The sequence below is a fragment of the Sceloporus occidentalis genome, unplaced genomic scaffold (assembly GCF_023333645.1).
Source record: "Sceloporus occidentalis isolate IW3139 unplaced genomic scaffold, rSceOcc1.0.p SCAF_1, whole genome shotgun sequence".
Lineage (NCBI taxonomy): Eukaryota > Metazoa > Chordata > Lepidosauria > Squamata > Phrynosomatidae > Sceloporus > Sceloporus occidentalis.
In genome coordinates, this window is record NW_028316981.1 from 150,175,412 (window position 1) to 150,196,242 (window position 20,831).

The 20,831-nt window shown below is 41.8% G+C and overlaps 1 protein-coding gene across 2 annotated transcripts in view; it reads right to left on the reverse strand.

The window, feature by feature from the left end:
- The window catches only part of CEP95 (centrosomal protein 95), a 49,680-nt gene extending 31,126 nt beyond the window's left edge, over positions 1–18,554 (reverse strand). Inside the window, exons 1-6 of one of the 2 annotated variants that reach the window (XM_089476913.1) lie at positions 18,360–18,554; positions 12,625–12,753; positions 11,608–11,715; positions 5,735–5,848; positions 3,298–3,406; positions 883–995 (exon numbers count right to left, since the gene is read on the reverse strand). In XM_089476913.1, coding sequence (XP_089333039.1) covers positions 883–995; positions 3,298–3,406; positions 5,735–5,848; positions 11,608–11,715; positions 12,625–12,753; positions 18,360–18,381 — 595 coding nt within the window. In that variant the 5' untranslated portion in view covers positions 18,382–18,554. The remainder of the gene's footprint in view (positions 1–882; positions 996–3,297; positions 3,407–5,734; positions 5,849–11,607; positions 11,716–12,624; positions 12,754–18,359) is intronic. The other variant, XM_089476903.1, reaches the window with a different exon arrangement.
- Between the last annotated feature and the right edge of the window lie 2,277 nt (positions 18,555–20,831).

Genomic DNA, 20,831 nt, shown 5'->3' on the forward strand with positions numbered 1-20,831 from the left:
TGATCTAGGCAGCATTCTAAGGCAGTTCTCTGCAATAGCAATAGCAAATACATTTCTATACCACTTATCAGTGCATGTAAGCACTCCCTAAGCGGTTTACAATGTGTAAGCTAATCGCTCCCAACAAGCTGGGTACTCAGTTTAGCGACCTCAGAAGGATGCAAGCCTGAGTCGAGTTTGAGCCCTTGGCTGGTACTGAACTCGCAACCTTGCAGTTTCCACCACCAGGGCAATCAGCCAATCTCTCCCTAAAAAGCATGGGGGACTTTAAACTGGATAGTCATTTGAACAACCATCTAATCCACATCTCACTGTTCCACTGGGCATTTACACTAATACTGGGTTAATGAATCCTTCTTGCTATACAGAGACCAAAATGTGTCAATAGCATATTTTATGGATTACACTAAAATGAGCTGTTCTCTCAGATCCATATTATACTCTGCTTTCAGATGTATGATCATCACCTGGCTTATTGGAGAATCTCAATCTCTGTTTAGTAGTATGTCACCAAGCTAGTAAAGTTCAGTTTTCATTATATTAGTACAGTTGTGACAGTATTGTATCTAGACATTAGAATTTATCCAAAAAAATACAGTTGTTTCCATTTATTGATGCGGTAGATGAAAAATGTTAATACAAACAAGGATTTGATAATGAAACATACATTTCATAACTATTTGCCTTATGCCTATCTACTAAAATGCAAGGGAGGGGAAATTATACTAGGATGGAGTGGAAATTACTCAATCCTTGTGGTACACAGATACATACCAAGCATTTTTGTGTGGCAACTATCCCAAGAGAGAAGGATCTAAAACTGCCTCCATGCACTAGCACTAGGTAATTCTCCTTTGCCTGTTTCTCACAGATTTTACTCACCTTCATTTCTGAGAGCAAACAAGTACGCTGTGTCACCCAGCTTAATAAGCTCACTTGTAGAATCTGAACCGTCTACTTCCTCTGATGGGACTCTCTCTAATGACTGAGAAGACCTAAACATAAAGTAATTATATAGAAAGCACATTGGAATACAGCCAACATGTTCTCAAAATACAGTCACAGCCTAATCTGTCCAATTTATAGTAACTTCTAGATTTTGCTTCATTTATATCATTTGGCCACAAGGTGGCACTTTCAATTGAGAGGTGCCCAATTCAAGCAGTTCATAAGACCACTTCAACATCATTAGTATTTTGAGAAGGCTAAGCCCCTATAGTACCCACGGAAAAGCTTTTTATCCTAACTCTAAGCAGGGACATAGCCAGGATTTTGGGAAGGGGGGGAGTCCAAACTAAGTGCCACCATTATAATGGGGCTTGGGTGCGGTGGCGCAGCAGCACACGCCATTCATTTTATCTAACGGAAGGGGGGGTCCGGACCCAAGAACCCCCTCCCCTTGGCTATGTCCCTGCTCTAAGCCATCTATATCCAGCAAGGAATCCTATGCACACTAACTTAGGTGAGGGAATAAGATCAAGCTGTCAATCACACTGTATTATTATTATTATTATTAACCTTTATTTATAAAGCGCTGTAAATTTACACAGTGCTGTACATACAATCTTTTTAATTAGACAGTTCCCTGCCCTCAGGCTTACAATCTAAAAAGACATGACATAAAAAGAGAAGGGAAAGGTGGTGGGGCTAGCAGGCTAATACATATAAAGTACATAGCACTACAGGAAATGGTTCGATAAAACAGGCATCAAAAGAACATCAAATAGCAAGCGACAATTATGCAATGCCTGGGAACGCTTCTCTGAACAGGATGGTCTTCAACTCTGTTTTGAAGCTGGTTAAAGAAGTGATGGCTCTTGTTTGCGGGGGAAGAAGGTTCCAGGAGTGAGGGGCAGCGAGTGAAAAGGGGTGAATCCGAGATGGGGCAGAGGAAATCCTGGGCTGGGACAGCAGACTTTGACTACCAGAACGGAGGGCCCTGGTGGGAAGGTGAGGAGAAAGAAGGTTTGATAAGTAAGGAGGGGCCAGCCCATGGAGGGCTTTAAACGTCGACAGCAAGAGCTTATACTGAATACGGAAAGGGAGGGGGAGCCAGTGAAGGGATGCCAACACAGGAGAGATATGTTCAGAGCGGTGGGCGGATGTGATAATGCGTGCAGCTGAATGCTAGACAGAGATTAAAGGACAGAGGTGAGAAAGAGAAAGCCCAACCAGGAGGACGTTGCAGTAATCATTTTTGTAAACTACACAACAAATTTCTTGGCAAACAAATTTTGTTTCTTGTGGTCAGGGATGTGCAGAATTCCAGGTAGTTTGTAAAACTCTTGGATGGGTGTCTGGTTTTGGTTGAGGGATGATGGGAGTTGCAAGATGGAAGTCACAAGAATTATATAAAGATAACTACAGTATCCCTGCCTATGGAGCAGAGAGGTTGCTTTTGCCTTTCACCATCTTGCTACCCAGTCCTGTTTATAACGGTCCAACAAATATCCCTAGAAGTAGAGTGTTTCCCTCCTCTCCATCTCCTTATTAGGCAGAAGTTTTTTGTTTTTGTTTTTTTACTGCAGGCAAGCCCCCACTCTTACATAAACTCTATTCTTGGAGAATTGTCAGCCAGGAATAAGAGCTACTAGGCAGTCTGAATGAAGCACCATTCAGGAAATAGGTACAGTGGTTTTCTCCCTGGATCCTTTGCTTGCTGGTATGCTTGTCACTAGCAGCTTTTGAGTAATTCACAGCACTTGGCAGTGAACAATTGTGGATCACCTTAAATCTTCTAAGTCCAGGAGTGGATTCCCTTCCTTTGTCCTTTGCACTCCTATCCAAGAGGTTTGATAGTACTGAAGTGAGCACAAAGGATCCAGGATCCTGTCTCTCTCACCTTCCAATATCTGCTCAGTGAAAAAGTTCAATTAAGTAGGGCTCCATGTAAAAAATACACAAAGTGAGAATGAAAAATTACTACAGAAATAACCAATACTGAAAAGGCAGGAAGGCATAATTTTAAGGCAACATATCCTGGCATAAAATCAGTATGACACCAGGATCACATATGCTGCCTCGTTTAATAGTTGCCAAGCCACCTTCTTCAATTATCTTTGGATCAACAAGCTATTTATACTAACATGTTAAATGCTAAGCAGCCTAATGAAGGATGCTGTTGCTGTTTAATACTGTTTCCATCTCAGTTTTGTATGTTTGTAATACATGTTCTTTTATTGTAATGCTCTGTCGTTTCTAAGCTACCTTGAGCCCTAGTCTGCAGGAAAGGTGTAAAATAAGCAATAGATTGATAGTTGAAGTTGGCAACACAAGATAATTATGAACTTGAGATACCTGATAGCTGATGAGAGCTTCAAAGAGGAAACTGGAACCTCATGGCCACCTTCTTGCTCTCCCAGATGATGGCATTGGACTTCATCTTTAGCCATCTGATTAAAACCATCTGTTAATAAGCAGCAATATTATGAAGAAAGAACTAGACAGATCTCTGCCATCAAGGTAAAATGTTGCAAACAATCCTTACTTCATTGTACCCATCTGAACTGGCATAAGATATACATTGCTAAATTGTAATCCTACTGTTTCATACTGTACTGGCACAATGGTTTGTATCAGGGGTGGACAACTGTTGGGGTTTGGGGCCATTTTAGGCCTGGTTTTTGTTTTTTGTTTTGTTGTTGGTGGTTTTTTGCACTAACAGGAATTGATCCGGAAGTTAGCCACTTGGGGCAAATTCATGGTGAAATTGTTCTCATGCTCCCAGAAGACACTGGAGGCCAAAAGTGTTGTGGTTTTTTTTAATGTTTGGATCTTGGGGCCACTTTAAACATCCCTTATGGCATTGTCATGAAGACTAATTCAGGATTGTTGATCTTCTACCAGCCACTTTCTACAGTCAGCTCTCCATTTCCACTAATATTGCATCCTTGGATTCAGCCATCCCTGGATTGAAAATTATTATTTTTTAAATTTCAAAAGCAAACCTTAACTTTGTCATGACATCATTTTACTACCCCACTGTTCATAATGGGACCCAAGCATCTACAGATTTGGGTATTCATGGAATAAAACCCCAGCAGATACCAAGGCCCACTGTACTTTGCTATCATATAGTTTAGATTATTTTAGTGTGAGCATTTATTTATAGTAGCCAATTCTTTGGCAACATGCTTAATATCATTGTCCCACAGAAATTAGAAAAATGATTCCAATTATGAGGAAAATTCAGTTAACAAGAGCATGAGGTTAATGTTTTGCACTCTCACTAAGGACTAGTGCAACTGAAAATGCAAGACTGATCCCAAGGTCATCTGGCTTTTAACAACTGTTGTGGAAAAGAATCAATGTATCAAAGACTGTTGTGGAAAAGTGCAGCTCAGTGGCAGAATGTAAACTTTTGTGTAAGGGGCTCCAGGATTGATCCCTGGCACATCCAGGCAGTCTGTCTAAAACCCAGGAGAGCAGCTGTCAATCAAAGACCACACTGGGCTAGATTAATCAATAATCCAGTGCAGTATAAAATGGCTTTCCATGTGCTTATTTTTCTGAGAGACAACAAGAAAAGAGTTATGAAAAACCTCTGGCTTGCTTGTAACCTGTTGTTCTGCTGAATCTTCCAAAATTAGGTATTTTAAGATTGACAGCCCAAATGGTGTAGTGTTTTGAATGTTGGACTGTGACTCTGGAGACAAGGGTTCGATTCCCAGCTTGGCCGTGAACCCACTGGGTGACCTTGGACAAGTCACATGCTCTGAGCCTCAGGGGACGGCAATAGCAAACCTCCACTGAACAAATCTTGTCAAGAAAACCCCATGATAGGCCCACCTTAGGATCGCCATAAGCCAGATGTGACTTGAAGGTACACAACAACAGAAACAGCTTAAGATTCAAAATTCAGTAATTTGAGGCACAATCAGACCCTTTTAAAATCTACTGGGTTCCAGGGAAAGGTCAAGGTGTAGGTAAAGGTGTTAATGACTACTTGTATAAAGCTCCAAAAGTCCAAGCCCTGCAAATCTTGAAAAGCATCTCTTTTCATAAAGGCCTATCTATCCTACACATTTCTGCAGCAATGGAATCTGCTTGGTCCCTTCATCTTGCTGTAACATCAACTACCCAAGAAGGCTTGCTAGATCCCAAAGCTGGAAACATATTTAAAACTTTACACAAAGTATTCATTGTTCCACATATTTAGTATAGATTTAGCCCTTTCTTCAAGAAACACCCTGTGATTTATGCATGCCTCTCAGGCAATTTCCACAGCTCTAAATAAGGGGAGACCGTCACATTTTGAAGAACATCTGTCACCAGAAATGGTAACCTCATGTCATTCTCCCCTTCCTGCTTTGCAGCTCATCCTACTCCATGCTGCAATGTTATTTTACTGTATGTTCCCATGACTGCAAGGATTCTAACAGGGGATTAAGCTGAACTAGGTAAATCCATGGACCTGGACTTTTCAGAGTCCTGTGGACATCACTGCCCCAATAAACAGAGCCAGCAATTTAAAACAGAATTGCTTCAATTCATATGATTTTCACATAAAATGGGTTTTTCACCCTAAACTATCATCAGCATTTGCATTGCAAGGAACATATGTGTGTGTGTGTACTTAGGTTCAGAAGTTGGTAGCTGGTGGTACAGTAAAATGTTAATATACTTTTAATTTTAACCTTCTTCCCTACCAACACCCCCATGGACACAAAAATACAAGTACAGACAAATGTATAGAATATTGTATCGACACAGAAAATGCTGTCTTTTTGCTCACCGCCATTCTGAGAAGCAGTCTCACTGATTTCTTCAGTAAGGTATTCAAGTAAGCCATCAAATATTTCCAAGAGATTTCTAATGGATTCCTTGTCACCTTTCACAATATTTTCTCCTGAACAGAAAAGTGTTAATCTTGTATAAGAGAAGGAAAAGACATGGATGATATATACTCTTTACAGCAGGAATAAGGATGGACTGTGCCAGGGTTCAGGGATACATTTCAAATTAGCATCCCCTAGTAATACAAGAATTGACCTAATGAACTAACTCCACTATGTAACACATCCTTTCCTAATCTGGATCCCTCCAGGTGTGTTGAACTCCCAGCACCTCCAGCTAGCATGGCCAACCATGCTAGGGATGGTGAATGCTGTAGTTCAACACACTGTACCCAGGCTGAGAGAAGATTGATGCAACAGACTCTTTGTTTTGGGAAGCGTAGTTTGCTTAACCATCCAGTCATTGCCAGTTTTGAAAAAAGTCTCTAATGAAGCCGTAAATATAGGCCTGGAGTAGCAGAAAGGCCTTAAATAGAGAGTTGTACCCTCAGAAGGCTTTGTGGAGAATGTCAATTGGCCAATTTTGTGGAAAAATTTAAGGGACAGAGGTGCAGGAGGTGAAAAGGGGGATGCGGCCCTCTGAGATTCTCAGAAGGGTGGATAGAGTTCCCCAGCCCCCTGTCATATAAATGCTAATTGCTGGCTCTAAGTAAGGTGGCTGGACTATAACAATGAAATAATTCTGGTGAAAAGTCTATTTGTTCCCAGTTATAAACAAAGATACTGAATCACTACTGTGATTAGTACTGAAAATGCAACAATAGTGTCAGTGCAATCAAAGCAATCCTTAAAATATTTATTTCTAACTACAGTTTAGCTTACACTACTATATCTCACTTTACCGGCCAGCTCAGAGATAGGCAATTCCAGTCCTTCAGATGTTTCTGACTGCAACTCCCATAATATTACTTTTGACTATGCTGGATGGGCCTGCTGAGAAGTGCAAGCCAAAAACATCTTTCGGGCCACTATTTCCTATCCCTGTGCTATCTAAAAATATTATTACAGTGTGTCCCATCATACCAGTAAGCTAGCCATCAGGATGCCCTCCCCTCAATATTAGCCAGTGGCAGTGTGCGCCTGCAGTTGTACTAATGTGGGTGTGTGCACATTGCCTCCCATTGACTAATATAGGGCTTGAAGTCCCACATTTTCTCTTATTCTTGGGAGGGGGTGGAACCAAATTCCCACAGATATGCATTGTATTCTTATTCTTATTCAACCAGGTGCAAAGTCCACATTCCTGATACATAACTTGTCAATGTTTATTGCCACAGGGTTTTTTTTCCTGGAGGAGGTCATATTCACAAGGAGCACAGCATTAAAACTTCCTTTCTTGCTGCCAATAGAAACCAGGACGCTGCACAGCATGATCTAGTTTTAATTGAGCAGAATACAATAGATGCTGCTATATGTTCTGCTATGAAGTGTTGGATGTCTTAAACGTAACTACTTATTTAATTGTTTTGATGGTTTTACTAAATAAAACATGAGTCCAAAAACATTTTCTTGCATGTACTGTCATCAATTACAATAAGAATGTTGCTAGTTTTACTCAAACAAAATTATTTTGTATCAAATACCTTAGTTTACAAATCCACTATTCTAATATCTTTCAAGCAAGGCATTTCTATATCTATTTATTTAGGAATAAGCTCACTGAATTTAATACATCCGTGTAGACCTGACAAAGACTGAACTGCAAGGCAACTTACTCCATTCTATGATTCTACTTCCAAGCAAGGAAGAACATAATCATAGTCTTTAAAACTGACTCATAAATTTTCCATATTGTATATTATGTACACTATTATGTATCCAAGGTGAAATAAAATTCTTGATGGCTCCAGCCAGGCAAGCACTCACATGTAGCTACACTTCAGCAGATTAGGGAACAAGAGGATTTCCTGGACACAATAGAACTAACCATCTTGGATGAGTACCACGCAGAGCAAGATGCTAGGGTGGAAGAGGTCACTTGCCAAACAGAGGAGGCAGACAGCTGGAGGAATGTCACAAAGAGAAGTAAGCCAAGAAGGAATTGTTCGGGGAGCTTGCAGCTAGAGAATCGATTTGAAGCTCTTTCCCTTATCAAGGAGGATGAAGAAGAGCAGCATGGACAGACTTCTGGGACAGAGCAGGGGAACCTGAGAGTCCCACCCGAGGGAACAGTCGCTGCTAAGCCTCGGAGGAGGCGTGTGGTCGTAGTGGGGGACTCCTTGCTGAGGGGTACAGAAGCAGTGATTTGTAGGCCTGACAAGATGTCTCGAGAGGTGTGTTGTCTTCCAGGTGCAAAGATCCGTGATGTGACAGAGAGGCTGACAAGACTGGTCAAGCCTACTGACCAATACCCCTTCCTTTTGGTCCACGTGGGAACTAATGATACTGCAAGACACAGCATTCAGAACATCAAAAGGGATTACGAGGCGCTTGGTAGGAAGCTGAAAGGAATGGATGTACAGGTTGTCATCTCGTCTCTTCTGCCAGTTGAAGGGCATGGTCCAGGAAGGGAGAGGAAAATAGCAGATGTGAACAACTGGCTTCGCAGATGGTGCCGCCGAGAAGGATTTGGATTCTTCGATCATGGGCTGCGGTTCCATGAGGAGGGACTTCTTGCAACAGACGGGTTGCATCTCACGCCAGTTGGAAGAAATGTTTTTGCCAACAGTCTCAAGAACTTGATCAGGAGAGCTTTAAACTGAGTTCCGAGGGGAAGGGAGACAATATTAAGGAAGGCGAAAGGGATGGCGAAAATAGTCAAACTGACACAGAGGAAACAAGGCAAACAGTGCAAGGACCCAACAGTGGGAGGCAAAAAAACTTGCACAGGCAGCAAGTAAAAGGGAACCATGGTCTGCGATGTCTCTACACTAATGCACAGAGCATGGGAAATAAGCAGGATGAACTCGAACTCCTAGTACAACAAAGCAAATATGATATAATAGGCATCACTGAAACCTGGTGGGATGAGTCTCATGATTGGAATGTGGAAATAGAGGGGTATAACCTTTTTAAGAGAAATAGGCCAAACAAGAAAGGAGGAGGAATAGCACTATATGTCAGAGATATTTACACCAGTGAAGAGATCCTGGACATCAATCATGGAAGCCAGGTGGAGAGCATCTGGATAAGAATCAAAGGGGAGGGAAACAACAAGGATGTTACAGTGGGAGTCTACTACAGACCCCCAAGTCAGACTGAGGAATTGGATGACGCCTTTCTAGAACAGATGACCACACACTCAGAAAGGAGAGATGTAGTAGTGATGGGCGACTTCAACTACCCTGATATTTGCTGGAAGTCAAACTCAACAAAATCCTCAAGGTCTAGCAAATTCCTCACTTGCCTGGAAGACAATTTCATGGTCCAAAAGGTGGAAGAGGCAACAAGGGGGTCAGCTATTTTAGATCTGATCCTAACCAACAAGGATGACTTGGTTAATGGGGTGCAAGTGGTGGGATCATTAGGTGGAAGTGACCATGTTCTCCTGGAGTTTGTAATACAGTGGAAAGGAGAAGCCAGTCATAGTCAGACACGCATCCTAGACTTTAGGAGAGCGAATTTCAGTAAACTTAGAGAAGTATTGAGGGCGATTCCATGGTCAGAAATACTAAAAGATAAAGGAGTTCAGGATGGATGGGAGTTTCTCAAAAGAGAGATACTGAAGGCACAATTTCAAACAGTTCCAGTGAGAAAGAAAAACGGGAGGTGTCTCAAGAAACCAGGATGGATGACTAAGGAACTTTCAACTGAGCTAAGTTTGAAACGGAACATGTATAAGAAATGGAAAAAGGGGGAAATCACAAAAAAGGAATTCAAAGAAATAGCAGGCATGTGTAGGGGTAAAGTCAGAAAAGCTAAAGCGCAGAATGAACTCAGGCTTGCTAGAGAGGTTAAGAACAATAAAAAGGGCTTTTTTGGATATGTCAGCAGCAAAAGGAAGAAGAAGGAAACGGTAGGGTCACTGCGTGGAGAAGATGGCAAAATGCTAACAGAAGACAGAGAAAAGGCAGAATTACTCAACACCTTCTTTGCCTCAGTCTTCTCAGAAAAGGCAAAGGGTGCTCAACCTGAGGATAATGGAGCAGAGGACAGAATAGGGGAATTTCAGCACAGAATAAGTAAAGAGATAGTAGAGGAACACCTTGTTAATCTAAATGAATTTAAGTCTCCGTGACCAGATGAACTCCATCCAAGGGTATTAAAAGAACTGGCAAAAGTAATATCGGAGCCATTGGCAATCATATTTGAAAACTCCTGGAGAACAGGAGAGATCCCAGCAGACTGGAGGAGGGCAAACGTTGTCCCCATCTTCAAAAAGGAGAAAAAAGAGGATCCCAACAATTATCGTCCAGTTAGTCTGACATCAATACCAGGAAAGATTCTGGAGCAGATCATTAAACAGAGAGTCTGTGAACATCTAGAAGGCAATGCCATAATCACAAAAAGTCAACATGGGTTTCAGAGAAACAAGTCATGCCAGACAAACCTAATCTCTTTCTTTGATAAAATTACCAGCTTGGTAGATGAAGGGAATGCTGTGGATATAGTATATCTTGATTTCAGTAAGGCCTTTGACAAGGTTTCCCATGACATTCTTGCAAACAAGCTTGTAAAATGTGGGCTAGACAAAGGAACTGTTAAATGGATCTGTAATTGGTTGACCGGCCGAACCCAAAGGGTGCTCAACAATGGCTCCTTTTCATCCTGGAGAGAAGTGACCAGTGGGGTCCCACAGGGCTCTGTCCTGGGCCCAGTGCTATTCAACATCTTTATCAATGACCTGGATGACAGAATTGGGAGCATACTTATCAAATTTGCAGATGACACCAAATTAGGAGGAATAGCTAATACCCCAGAGGACAGGATCAAGATTCAAAATGACCTGAATAGACTAGAAAGCTGGGCCAAAGCTAACAAAATGAAATTCAACACAGAGAAATGTAAGGTATTGCACTTAGGGCGGAAAAATAAAATGCACAGATATAGGATGGGTGACACCTGGCTGAATGAAACTACGTGTGAAAGGGATCTAGGAGTCCAAGTAGACCACAAGTTGAACATGAGTGAACAGTATGATGCGGCAGCTAAAAAGGCCAATGCTATTTTAGGCTGCATCAATAGAAGTATAGTGTCTAGATCAAGAGAAGTAATAGTGCCACTGTATTCTGCTTTGGTCAGGCCCCACCTAGAATATTGTGTCCAGTTCTGGGCACCACAATTCAGAAAGGACATTGAGAAACTGGTGCGTGTCCAAAGGAGGGCGACAAAAATGGTGAAGGGTCTGGAAACCATGCCCTATGAGGAACGACTTAGGGAGCTGGGGATGTTTAGCCTGGAGAAAAGAAGGTTAAGAGGTGATATGATAGCCCTGTTTAAATATTTGAAAGGATGTCATATTGAAGAGGGAGCAAGCTTGTTCTCTGCTGCTCCAGAGAACAGGACCCGGAACAATGGATGCAAGCTACAGGAAAAGAGATTCCACCTGAACATTAGGAGGAACTTCCTGACAGTAAGGGCTGTTCGACAGTGGAATGCACTTCCTCGGAAGGTGATAGAGTCTCCTTCCTTGGAGGTCTTTAAACAGAGGCTGGATGGCCATCTGTCAGGGATGCTTTGAATTGGATTTCCTGCATGGCAGGGGGTTGGACTGGATGGCCCTAGTGGTCTCTTCCAACTCTATGATTCTATGATTCTATGATTCTATGTATTTCATCTTACTCTAAATAGCAACTATCTAGCAGGCTGGGTCACAAGATTATTTTGTTCATTTTCCCAATAAATTACTGTCCATTAAGACATGGGTACCTACCAGTTATATGCGATAAGCTGACCTGCAAGTAATCCAGTGCCAAAGAATCTATTACTGCCTGCACATTATGCGCATCATCTTCTTGACAACTTGGTATAGCGATGAAATCTATAAAACAATGGAATCACATCATTGTAACCTCACAGAACCTGAGAAACTATCTACTTCTCATGTAATCCAAGTACAAGCCTACACAGATGTTTTCACAGAAGTAAGATTGTAGAAGCTCATATAACAATTGCTTAACATATGAGAATACCAAACTGCTATTACATTCAGTGCAGTAAAAACAAAAATGAAAAAACACCATCTGAGATAAATTCTTACCCACACTTTCTCAGTTATGTCATGCCTAGGAACTCTAAATAAAACACTGTTTGTCAAAATTGATGTTAACTAAATATACTCTGTGTAAATAGCTGAGGCTACAAATCACTGATATAAATCCTGTTGTTAGTCCTAACTAGAGTGTATCAATTGGATTAACAGAATTTTCTTATGTGCTGATTCACCATTCAACAACTGATTGAATGGGTCTACTCTAGTTAGGACTAACCAACAGGATGCCAGCAAATATATTTCTACTCAGGAGTAAGCCCCATTGATCTCAGTGAGAATTTCTCCAAGGTATGTGTGAACAGGATTACAGCTATCTATCAGCACAAAAATTCCAGATACAGGATGCGGGTGGAAGAAACCACTAGGAAGAAGAATGATGGTGGTGATGGTGGGATAGTCAAGAGGTATATCTAGAGATAGTCTGACATTACATCAGAATGTAACATTTATTTTTCACTTCAGGTCCTTTAAGTCTAATTACAACTGGGAGAGAGTTAGACTTTAAAAAATGATGCAAATATTTGTTCAGAATGCTAAAGAAAACCCTTGGACAGCAAGTTATATGTTGCCATTTATATCCAACTCAGTAAGTGTAATTGTACATTGTAAATGTGCATACGAACACCTGAAAAAACATTGCTTTAGAAGCAGAAGATAGTAAGACATATATATTCTTACCTGGAACACGCTCTCCCAGTATTGATTCATAAAGACGAATAAATACTTCAGCTCCACAGTCAGAGAGACTGTTAGCACGCAGATTTAGATTACATTTTGTCAGAAGATCATTGGCAACATTGACCCATTCTATAATAAAATAAGGACATGAAATTGTATGGCTTTGCAGAGATATACAGGATCAATTGGCATAAAGAACTTCTCATACATATTGCATGTGTCAGTGGGGTGTGGTTAGCAGCAGCAGTTAAAGGATTACATTAACTCCATGATATCATAGTATTTGCAAAAGGAAATGTTAAGGTAATTTTAATTGCCAAATTTAACCTTTACAAACTCTGTTTCGGTACTTGAAGGAATTACTCGAAAGAAAAAAGTAACAGGCAAACCTATTGTATCTTCAAGTACACACCTATTTTGCTTAAGTCCCCCCCCCCCCCAAAATAGAACTGTGTACTTCTATACTTCAGCAGAGACCTTGGCAAGGAATCCAGGTTACAAATCAAGAGTGATAAGGAGTTAGTAAGGAACCACCTAGTTAACATGAGTATAAATTTGCAAGGCTAGATGAAGTACACCAGAGTATTCAAGGAACTTACTGATAACTGTCTAAACCCCTTGCCATCATTTCTGACAATTCTTGCAGAACAGGTGAGGTGCCAGAGAATTGGAGAAGGGCAAACACTGTCTCTCTATTAAAAAAAAAAAAAATCCAGGAAACTACAGACCAGCCAGTCTGACCTCAATACCAGGAAAAATATTAGAATGGATTATACAGGAGTCCATCTGCAAGTATTTTAATGACAATGCAGTAGGAACCAGCATGGATTTATTAAGAACAAATCTTGCCAAACTAAACCTGAGTGTGTATTAATTAGGCCACTAGTTTAGTAGATGGTGGGAATGCTGTGGATCTCATTTATCTGGATTTCAGCAAAGCATTTGATCCGCTCCCTCCCCCCATTATACTAAATATGGAATAGATAGAAACATCATCTGATGGATCCATGATTGGGTGGAAAACTGCTCAAAGAAAACTGCTGCTCAGCATTTCATTTTTATCAGTTTTATTATTGTTGTTTGTATGTACAGCACTGTGTAAATCTGCAGCGCTATATAAATAAAGTATAATAATAATAATAACAACAACATTTTCCCTATTGGTCTTGCTGGTAATGTTGGAGTCTCCTCAGCTAAAGGGATTCCAAAATCGATGCAGAGACCTCTGTCAGAAGCAGCTCAGGACTTCATGTCCTCTATGACAACCATGGGTCTATCCCAAGTAGTATCTGGTGCCACCTGTGCAGCAGGACACACTCTGGACGTAGTTTTCTGTGTGGGGCAGGATGATGGTGATTTGAGTGTGGAGGAACTCCATTGCATCCATATAGTGTCATCCAACAGAACTGTCTCGAGTAATCAGGGCCCTTTTACATTTTGTCCCACAAGAGCAGTATTTTAACCACTTGGCAGCTCTTTGTGAAGACTTTGTACAGGACTTTGCAGACAAAATCACTCTGAGTTGAATGCTGTAGGTTACACAGGTCTGGAGGACGTAATCTTGGCTCCTGCTTGTCCAACGCTATTAGGTTATTTTTATAAACAAGACTTTTCAGAACCTTGAATACATTAATTTTAATATTCATTTAATCTTAATAATATGAGCAGTTTTGGTAATGTATTTGCAAGACACTTTTAATTTACAAGTATTTACCATTTCTGTATCAAGAAATACTGAAGAAAGATGTCTAGACAAATTGTTCTGCATCTTACTGTAAAATATCTGGAAATCAGCACAGATAAAAGAATTTGGCCCATTCTTGCTTCAAAGATAGAGCATGAGTAAACAAAAGTTTCAAATACAGATTGCTGAGCTAGTTCTTAGGTAGAATGTTGCAGATTTTCCCGTCTATTTGGATATCATCCAAATCTGTGGAAGAAGAGCCAAGCAACAAATTTGTGTAATTCCAAATACTAATTTATTCTATTGTCAAGAGAACAAGCCAAGAAGAAGAAAAAAAACTATAAAAGGGCTGTAGGTTCAGTTTTCCAAGAACAGTAGTTCTTCACAGTAACATCACATACAAGACTACTCAGAAGTCCAACCCAATTTAATGGAATTTAAGAGAATACTGGATCCCAGCCGTCAGCCTAGATATGAAAAGCAATTTATTCTCCAATCCCTGCTCAGCCATGGAAACCCATTGACTGACTTAGGTAAAGTCATACTTTCTCAGCCTCAAGGAGGACAAAGGCAAACTTCTTATGGACAAATCTTGTCAAGAAAACTGTAAAAGGATTTCCATAAACCAGATCCAACCTAAAAGCACATAACAACCACCACCCCTATTTAATCTTTTGGGATTTAATTCTGAGTGGACAGTGTATGGTTCCATTTTTAACAGTACTTAACATTTATATACAGTAGTAATTTAGAATTTTCAATATTGCAGTATTATTATTATTATTATTATTATTATTATTCCATTAAATGGACATAAAAAACAAAGCAGCCAAAGGCCAATTCAATGCAATACAAAACGGAAATATAAACAGAGGAAGAAAGGGATTCCTATAAATATAAAAATTCAGTACAAATAAAAACTAAGCTGTCCAAACGCATATAATCTGAATATGCAAAACCGAGAATGACATAGTGGTTTAAGCGTTGGATTATAACACTGGATACCAAGGTTTGATTCCCAGCTTGGTCATGAAACCCACTGGGTAACCTTGGGCAAGTCACATGCTCTCAGCCTCAGAGAAAGGCAATGGCAAACCTCCTCTGAAGAAATCTTACCAAGAAAACCCCATAGGGTTGCCATGAATCAGAAACAACTTGAAGGCACACAACAACAATAAAAACAACAACAGTAATATTAAGCCAAAATTATGGCACTAACTTCACAGTAAGTCCCTGAGGCATTTAATGCTTTCATGAAAGAGGCAAAATTCAAACCAGGGATTTTGCAACTCAACCACCATGCTGTAACAAATTTATCTTATGTTCCCTGCTCAGAAGTTAACAATCCTCAATCTTCCCCTTCCCCGCACTGCTTTTATCAGAATATACTTAGTCCCATAAGACACAATATAGATTCTTCATTTTGGAAAATGATCCTAAAAGATGCTATCAACATAATCTAACATAAAACCATCTAACATAAAAAAGAAGGTCAAACCAACTATGAAAGAAGATGAGAAGTCTGGAATTCAAGAACTGAGAAAAAATAAGGACAGGTTAGGACTGCAGCAAAATGCGAAAGACAGTAATAAACAGGCCATGATAGAAAAGGATGCTTATTTGTAAAATATTCAGAAATGGAGGCACATATGTTATATTAAAAAGAATGGTATCCATTTGCTTTAGCCCTAGAAGCAAAAATATTTAATCAGATGTTCTCTCTCACTAAATGTCATAAAGCAAGGAGGAGACCTTGTTATTTATTGTGGGGAAATTGCCTTAAGAGGATTGGTCTCAAATATCTGATGTGGGGGGCATGCTTTCTATCTTTCTTTTTGGCTAATATGCCAGGGACTGGTGCTATGTTTGTACAGTTGTTGTGTGTCTTCAAGTCATTTCCAACTTATCATGACCCTAAGGTGAAACTATCACAGGGTTTTCTTGGCAAGATTTGTTCAGAGAGGGCTTTCTTTGAGACGGAGAGTGTGACTTGCCCAAGGTCACTTAATGGGTTTCCATGGCCAAGTGGGGATTTGAACTGTGGTCTCCACATTCCATATTGGTGAATGTTGGTTCATCTGTTTCCTTCTTTCAGAAATTCTCAGCTGATGGTTCACAAACCAGTAATGGTCCACGGACCACCCCTTTAAATAGCACTGGTTTAAAGAGCCATCCTTTTCAATAATGATGATCCCCTTGTAGAGGATCAGGTTACTCTTACTGTGTTTTTGCCAACTCTGGTTTCAGCCAATCTGTACATTTTTTTAAAGTAACAGATACACGAGGGGAAAGCCTGGTAAAAAAAATGTATGGTTGCATGGTAATTTATACAGCCTCAGATACAGATATGCTAGCAACTGACTATATGCCTTGTAGTTACATAGGCTTTCAGAGTCAAGGGCCTCTTTCATGAGACTCAAAGGAAGAAGGCTCAAGTCCACAAAAATATCATCCTTTATGGTGCCAAAAGAGTCTAGTTGGCTCTGATGCAGTGCACAAGGGGTCAATACTCCTCGGGTGTTTATATAAGAGTAGAGACTTCGCCTAGCCTGAAACCAGAAGCCTCTTGGCTGAAAAGCTTTTTAACCAGTGTTAGTTTTAAGGAACCATGAGGTGTCTTTTGCTGCTTTTGCTATAACAGGTTAGCACATGTTATAAGTCGTAAATTGTCTGTACCCAGAGAATACTACGTAGCACCGTTTCTGCATATTTAGAAGGCAGCTTAGTAGACACAGGTCCAAAATACTGTATAAATACAGCAGTTTGACACCACTTTAAGTGCTGTAGCTCAACCTTATGGAATCCTGGGATTTGTAGTTTTGCAAGGTTTTCCTCCTTCTCTGCCAAAGAGTGCTAATGCCTCACAAAACTACAAATCCCAGGATTCTGCAGGATGGAGCCATGGCAGTTAAAGAGTAGTCCAACTGCATTATTTCTAGTGTAGATGCAGCCAGGGATGCTTCAGCTTCCTCCGTTATCATGAGGTTAGAATAGATAGCCCTTGGGCCCCCTTCCAGCTCTTTGATCCTACTGCTTCACCTCAGGCTAAAGTGCACACAAGGCAGCGTGGCATAGTGGTTTGAGCATGGGACCATGACTCTGGAGACCAGAGGATGTTGAGAAGCTGGAACATATCTGGAGGAGGGAGACCAAAATGGTGAAGGGTCTGGAAACCATGCCTTATGAGGAGAGAGTTAGGGATCTGGGGATGTTCAGCCTGGAGGAGAGAAGGTTAAGAGGAGATATGATGGCCCTGTTTAAATACCTGAAGGGATGCCATATTGAGGAGGGAGCAAGCTTGTTTTCTGCTGCTCCAGAGAACAGTAATCAATGGAGCAATGGATGCAAGCTCCAGGAGAAGCGATTCCCCCTCAGCATTAGGAGGACCTTCCTGACAGTCAGGGCTGCCCGAAAGGGGGACACACTCCTTCCTCGGTGTGTGGGGGAGGCTCCCTCCTTGGAGGTCTTCAAACAGAGGCTGGATGGCCCTCTCTCACAGGGGGTGCTTTGGCTGAGAGTTCCTGCATGGCAGAATGGGGCTGGGCTGGATCAGGGCCCTTGGGGTCTCTTCCAGCTCTATGACTCTCTGTCACTGTGACAAGGGCCTGGAGATTATGATGGCCCTCGGGGTCCCTTCAAACTCCATGGTTCTGAAGAAAGCGATTGCTTATAGCTAACAGTTACATTTTAAAATGGCTGTCTATAATGATGGCTGTTTGGGTCAGACTTGATAGCTCCTTATAGACGCAGAAAACGACGATGTCCTCTTTTGCCCGTCTTTCGTCAAGGCTTATTATGAACACTATTCAGCTTTCTAACTGCCTGTTCTACAAACATTATGCCATGTTCCATAGGAATCCTTGCACAGTAAAGAGCCTGCTTCATCTTGCTGAGCCTCGTGCAACAAGGGCAGCCAGGAGAGGGATGCGCATTCCTTGCAGGGCACTCTGAGGCCTCTCGTCTCATCAGCTTCTGCTACAGTTCAATGGCCGGGGTTCCAGTCCCAGCTCACAGGCCCAGGCCCCGTCCTCCCCATTGGCTCCCCGCCCACCTCTTTCCTCAGCGGTGCCCATTTCGCGACCCCTTCGTCTGCAACCGCCGCTGACGAAAGCTCAGCCAAACCCCCGTCTTCGGGGCTCCGGAGATTTAAACACTTGGCCGCTCTAAGCCTTCTGCGATCTGCGCAGCCATTGGTCGGCCCGAAGCGGAACAGGCGGGACTTCCTGTCGTCGTCGTCAGTCTTCATAAGATTCGAAACGCTCCCGCAGCTCTGCGTCGTTAGCCTACTTCCGGTTTGGCGTTCTAGCTGAGAGGAGAGTGGGGCGGCGGGGTGTTTGTTTTCCAGCTAGGCCTCGTTGCCTTGGCAACGCAGCGCGCGCGCGCGGGAGGGAGGAAGGAAGGGTGGCCTCACTGTAAGAAAGGCGGCGCGCGCAGTATGGCGGTTATTATTAGTGCTAGTTGTGAGGACGTCCTCCTTTCCCAGGACATGTCCTCCATTTCAGCCTTCTGTCCGGGACGAATGTCCAAACGTCCTCCGTTTTGAGCAGGACTAAGAAGCATGGGATTTACATTCTTATTTATGAGTGTTAGTTTTTTTTAAAAGCTGTTGTTGTTGTTGGGTGTCCTCCATTTTTCCTCGAGCGTCCTACATTTTTGTGTTTAAACACATCCTGTATCCATACGCCCATCTCTCCGTACTTCTCATGAGTTTTCATGTGTATCTTTTACAACAATAAATAAATAAATAATAAAATTTGTTTTTATCCCTCTTCTCCAAACACATCGAAGCGGCTGATAACAAAAGCGTTTCGAATACAAGAAAAACAACAGACAAATACACACTTAGTTGTGAAGTGGAAGGCTTTCATGGCCGGCATCCATAGTTTTTGTGGGTCTTTCGGGCTAGAAGAGTTTCTTCCTGACATTTCTCCAGCATCTGTGACCGGTGTCTTCGGAGAGTGCCATCTCTGAAGATGCCAGCCACAGATGCCGGAGAAACGTCAGGAATCAGTTCTTCCAAAACATGGCCACATAGCCCGAAAAACCCACAAAAAACTATATACTTAGTTATCATAAGTACATGTAGTCAATTATCTCCCCTCTTCTTTAATTTCTAGTACTGCAACCTTCCTTTCTTTTCCTTTTCTAAATACTAAAGAAAGCCAATCCAGAATGAAAGCCCTACGTTTTGTGGTGCCTTGTCATAGAATGCTAGAGTTGGAAGAGACCCCAAGGGCCCTGATCCAGTCCAGCCCCCTTCTGCCATGCAGGAACTCTCAGCCAAAGCATCCCCAGTGACAGAGGGACATCCAGCCTTTGTTTAAAGACCTCTAAGGAAGGAGACTACTCCTTTGTGGTTGTGACCTCTGGTCACCCTGTGAGAGAGCTGGGTGGTGTAGTGGTTTGAACATTGAACTACGACCCTGAAGACCAGGGTTTGGATCCTGAGTCAGCCATGTAAACCCACTACTGGGTGACCATGAGCAAGTCACACTCTCTCAGCCTCAGGGAATGGCAATGGCAAACCCCATCTGAGGAAACCTGCCAAGAAAACCCCATGATAAGGTCACCATAAGTCGGAAACAACTTGAAGGCACACAACAATTAGACTACCTTCGCTTTCCATGTCAGGCTCTTTACTGTGGAGATTATCCTACCCCTCTCTACACACCAGGCGATAATATATATGTACAGTGGTCCCTCCACATTCGCTGGGGTTAGGGGTGAAGGACCCCCATGAATGTGGGAAAACTGCAAATAAACATTATTCTTTGTCAAGTTGAAGACTTTCACGCCGACATCCATCGTTTTTTGTAGGTCTTTCAGGCTATGTGGCCATGTTCTAGAAGAGTTTATTCCTGGCGTTTCGCCAGCATCTGTGGCTGGCATCATCAGAGACATTCTTTTTACCTAAGAGAACACCTCTCTAGGAGTCTAGGAACAGCCTCCAGAGCACCCACATCTTCCCCTTTCTGCTAGTTGGACACCGAGTTTGTTGTTGTGTGCCTTCAAGTAATTTCTGACTAGCAGGGACCCAGATGACCTTATCACAGGGGTTTCTTGGCAAGGCTTGTTCAGACAGGGATTGCCTTTGCCTTCCTCTGAGGCTGTGAGAATGTGACTTGCTGAAAGTCACCCAGTGGGATTCTATGGCTGAGCAAGGATTCAAATCCTGGTGTCTAAAGTTGGAGTCCAACATCCAAACCCCTCTGCCACACTGACTCTAGTACTTGCAGTTAAGTCAGAAAGTGTGAAAATTAGTGTAGCAGGAGAGTGAGAAAAGCACTGGTAAGTACAAGGAAAAAAGGAGACAAACAAGGTTAGCAGACGTGGGAACCTTGACTAGAAAATTAGGAAGTGTGTGGTTGCATGTGTATTCTTGAAAACGAAAGTGAAGTTCTAGTTTATTTTGTCCATAGAATCTTCTGTCCTTACAGTTTAAGCTAATACTATATAGACAAAAAAAAGAGAGCTTGGAAATTTTGTTTCATCCTAGTTTTCAGGGCAGCTGGGAGTTTTAGTC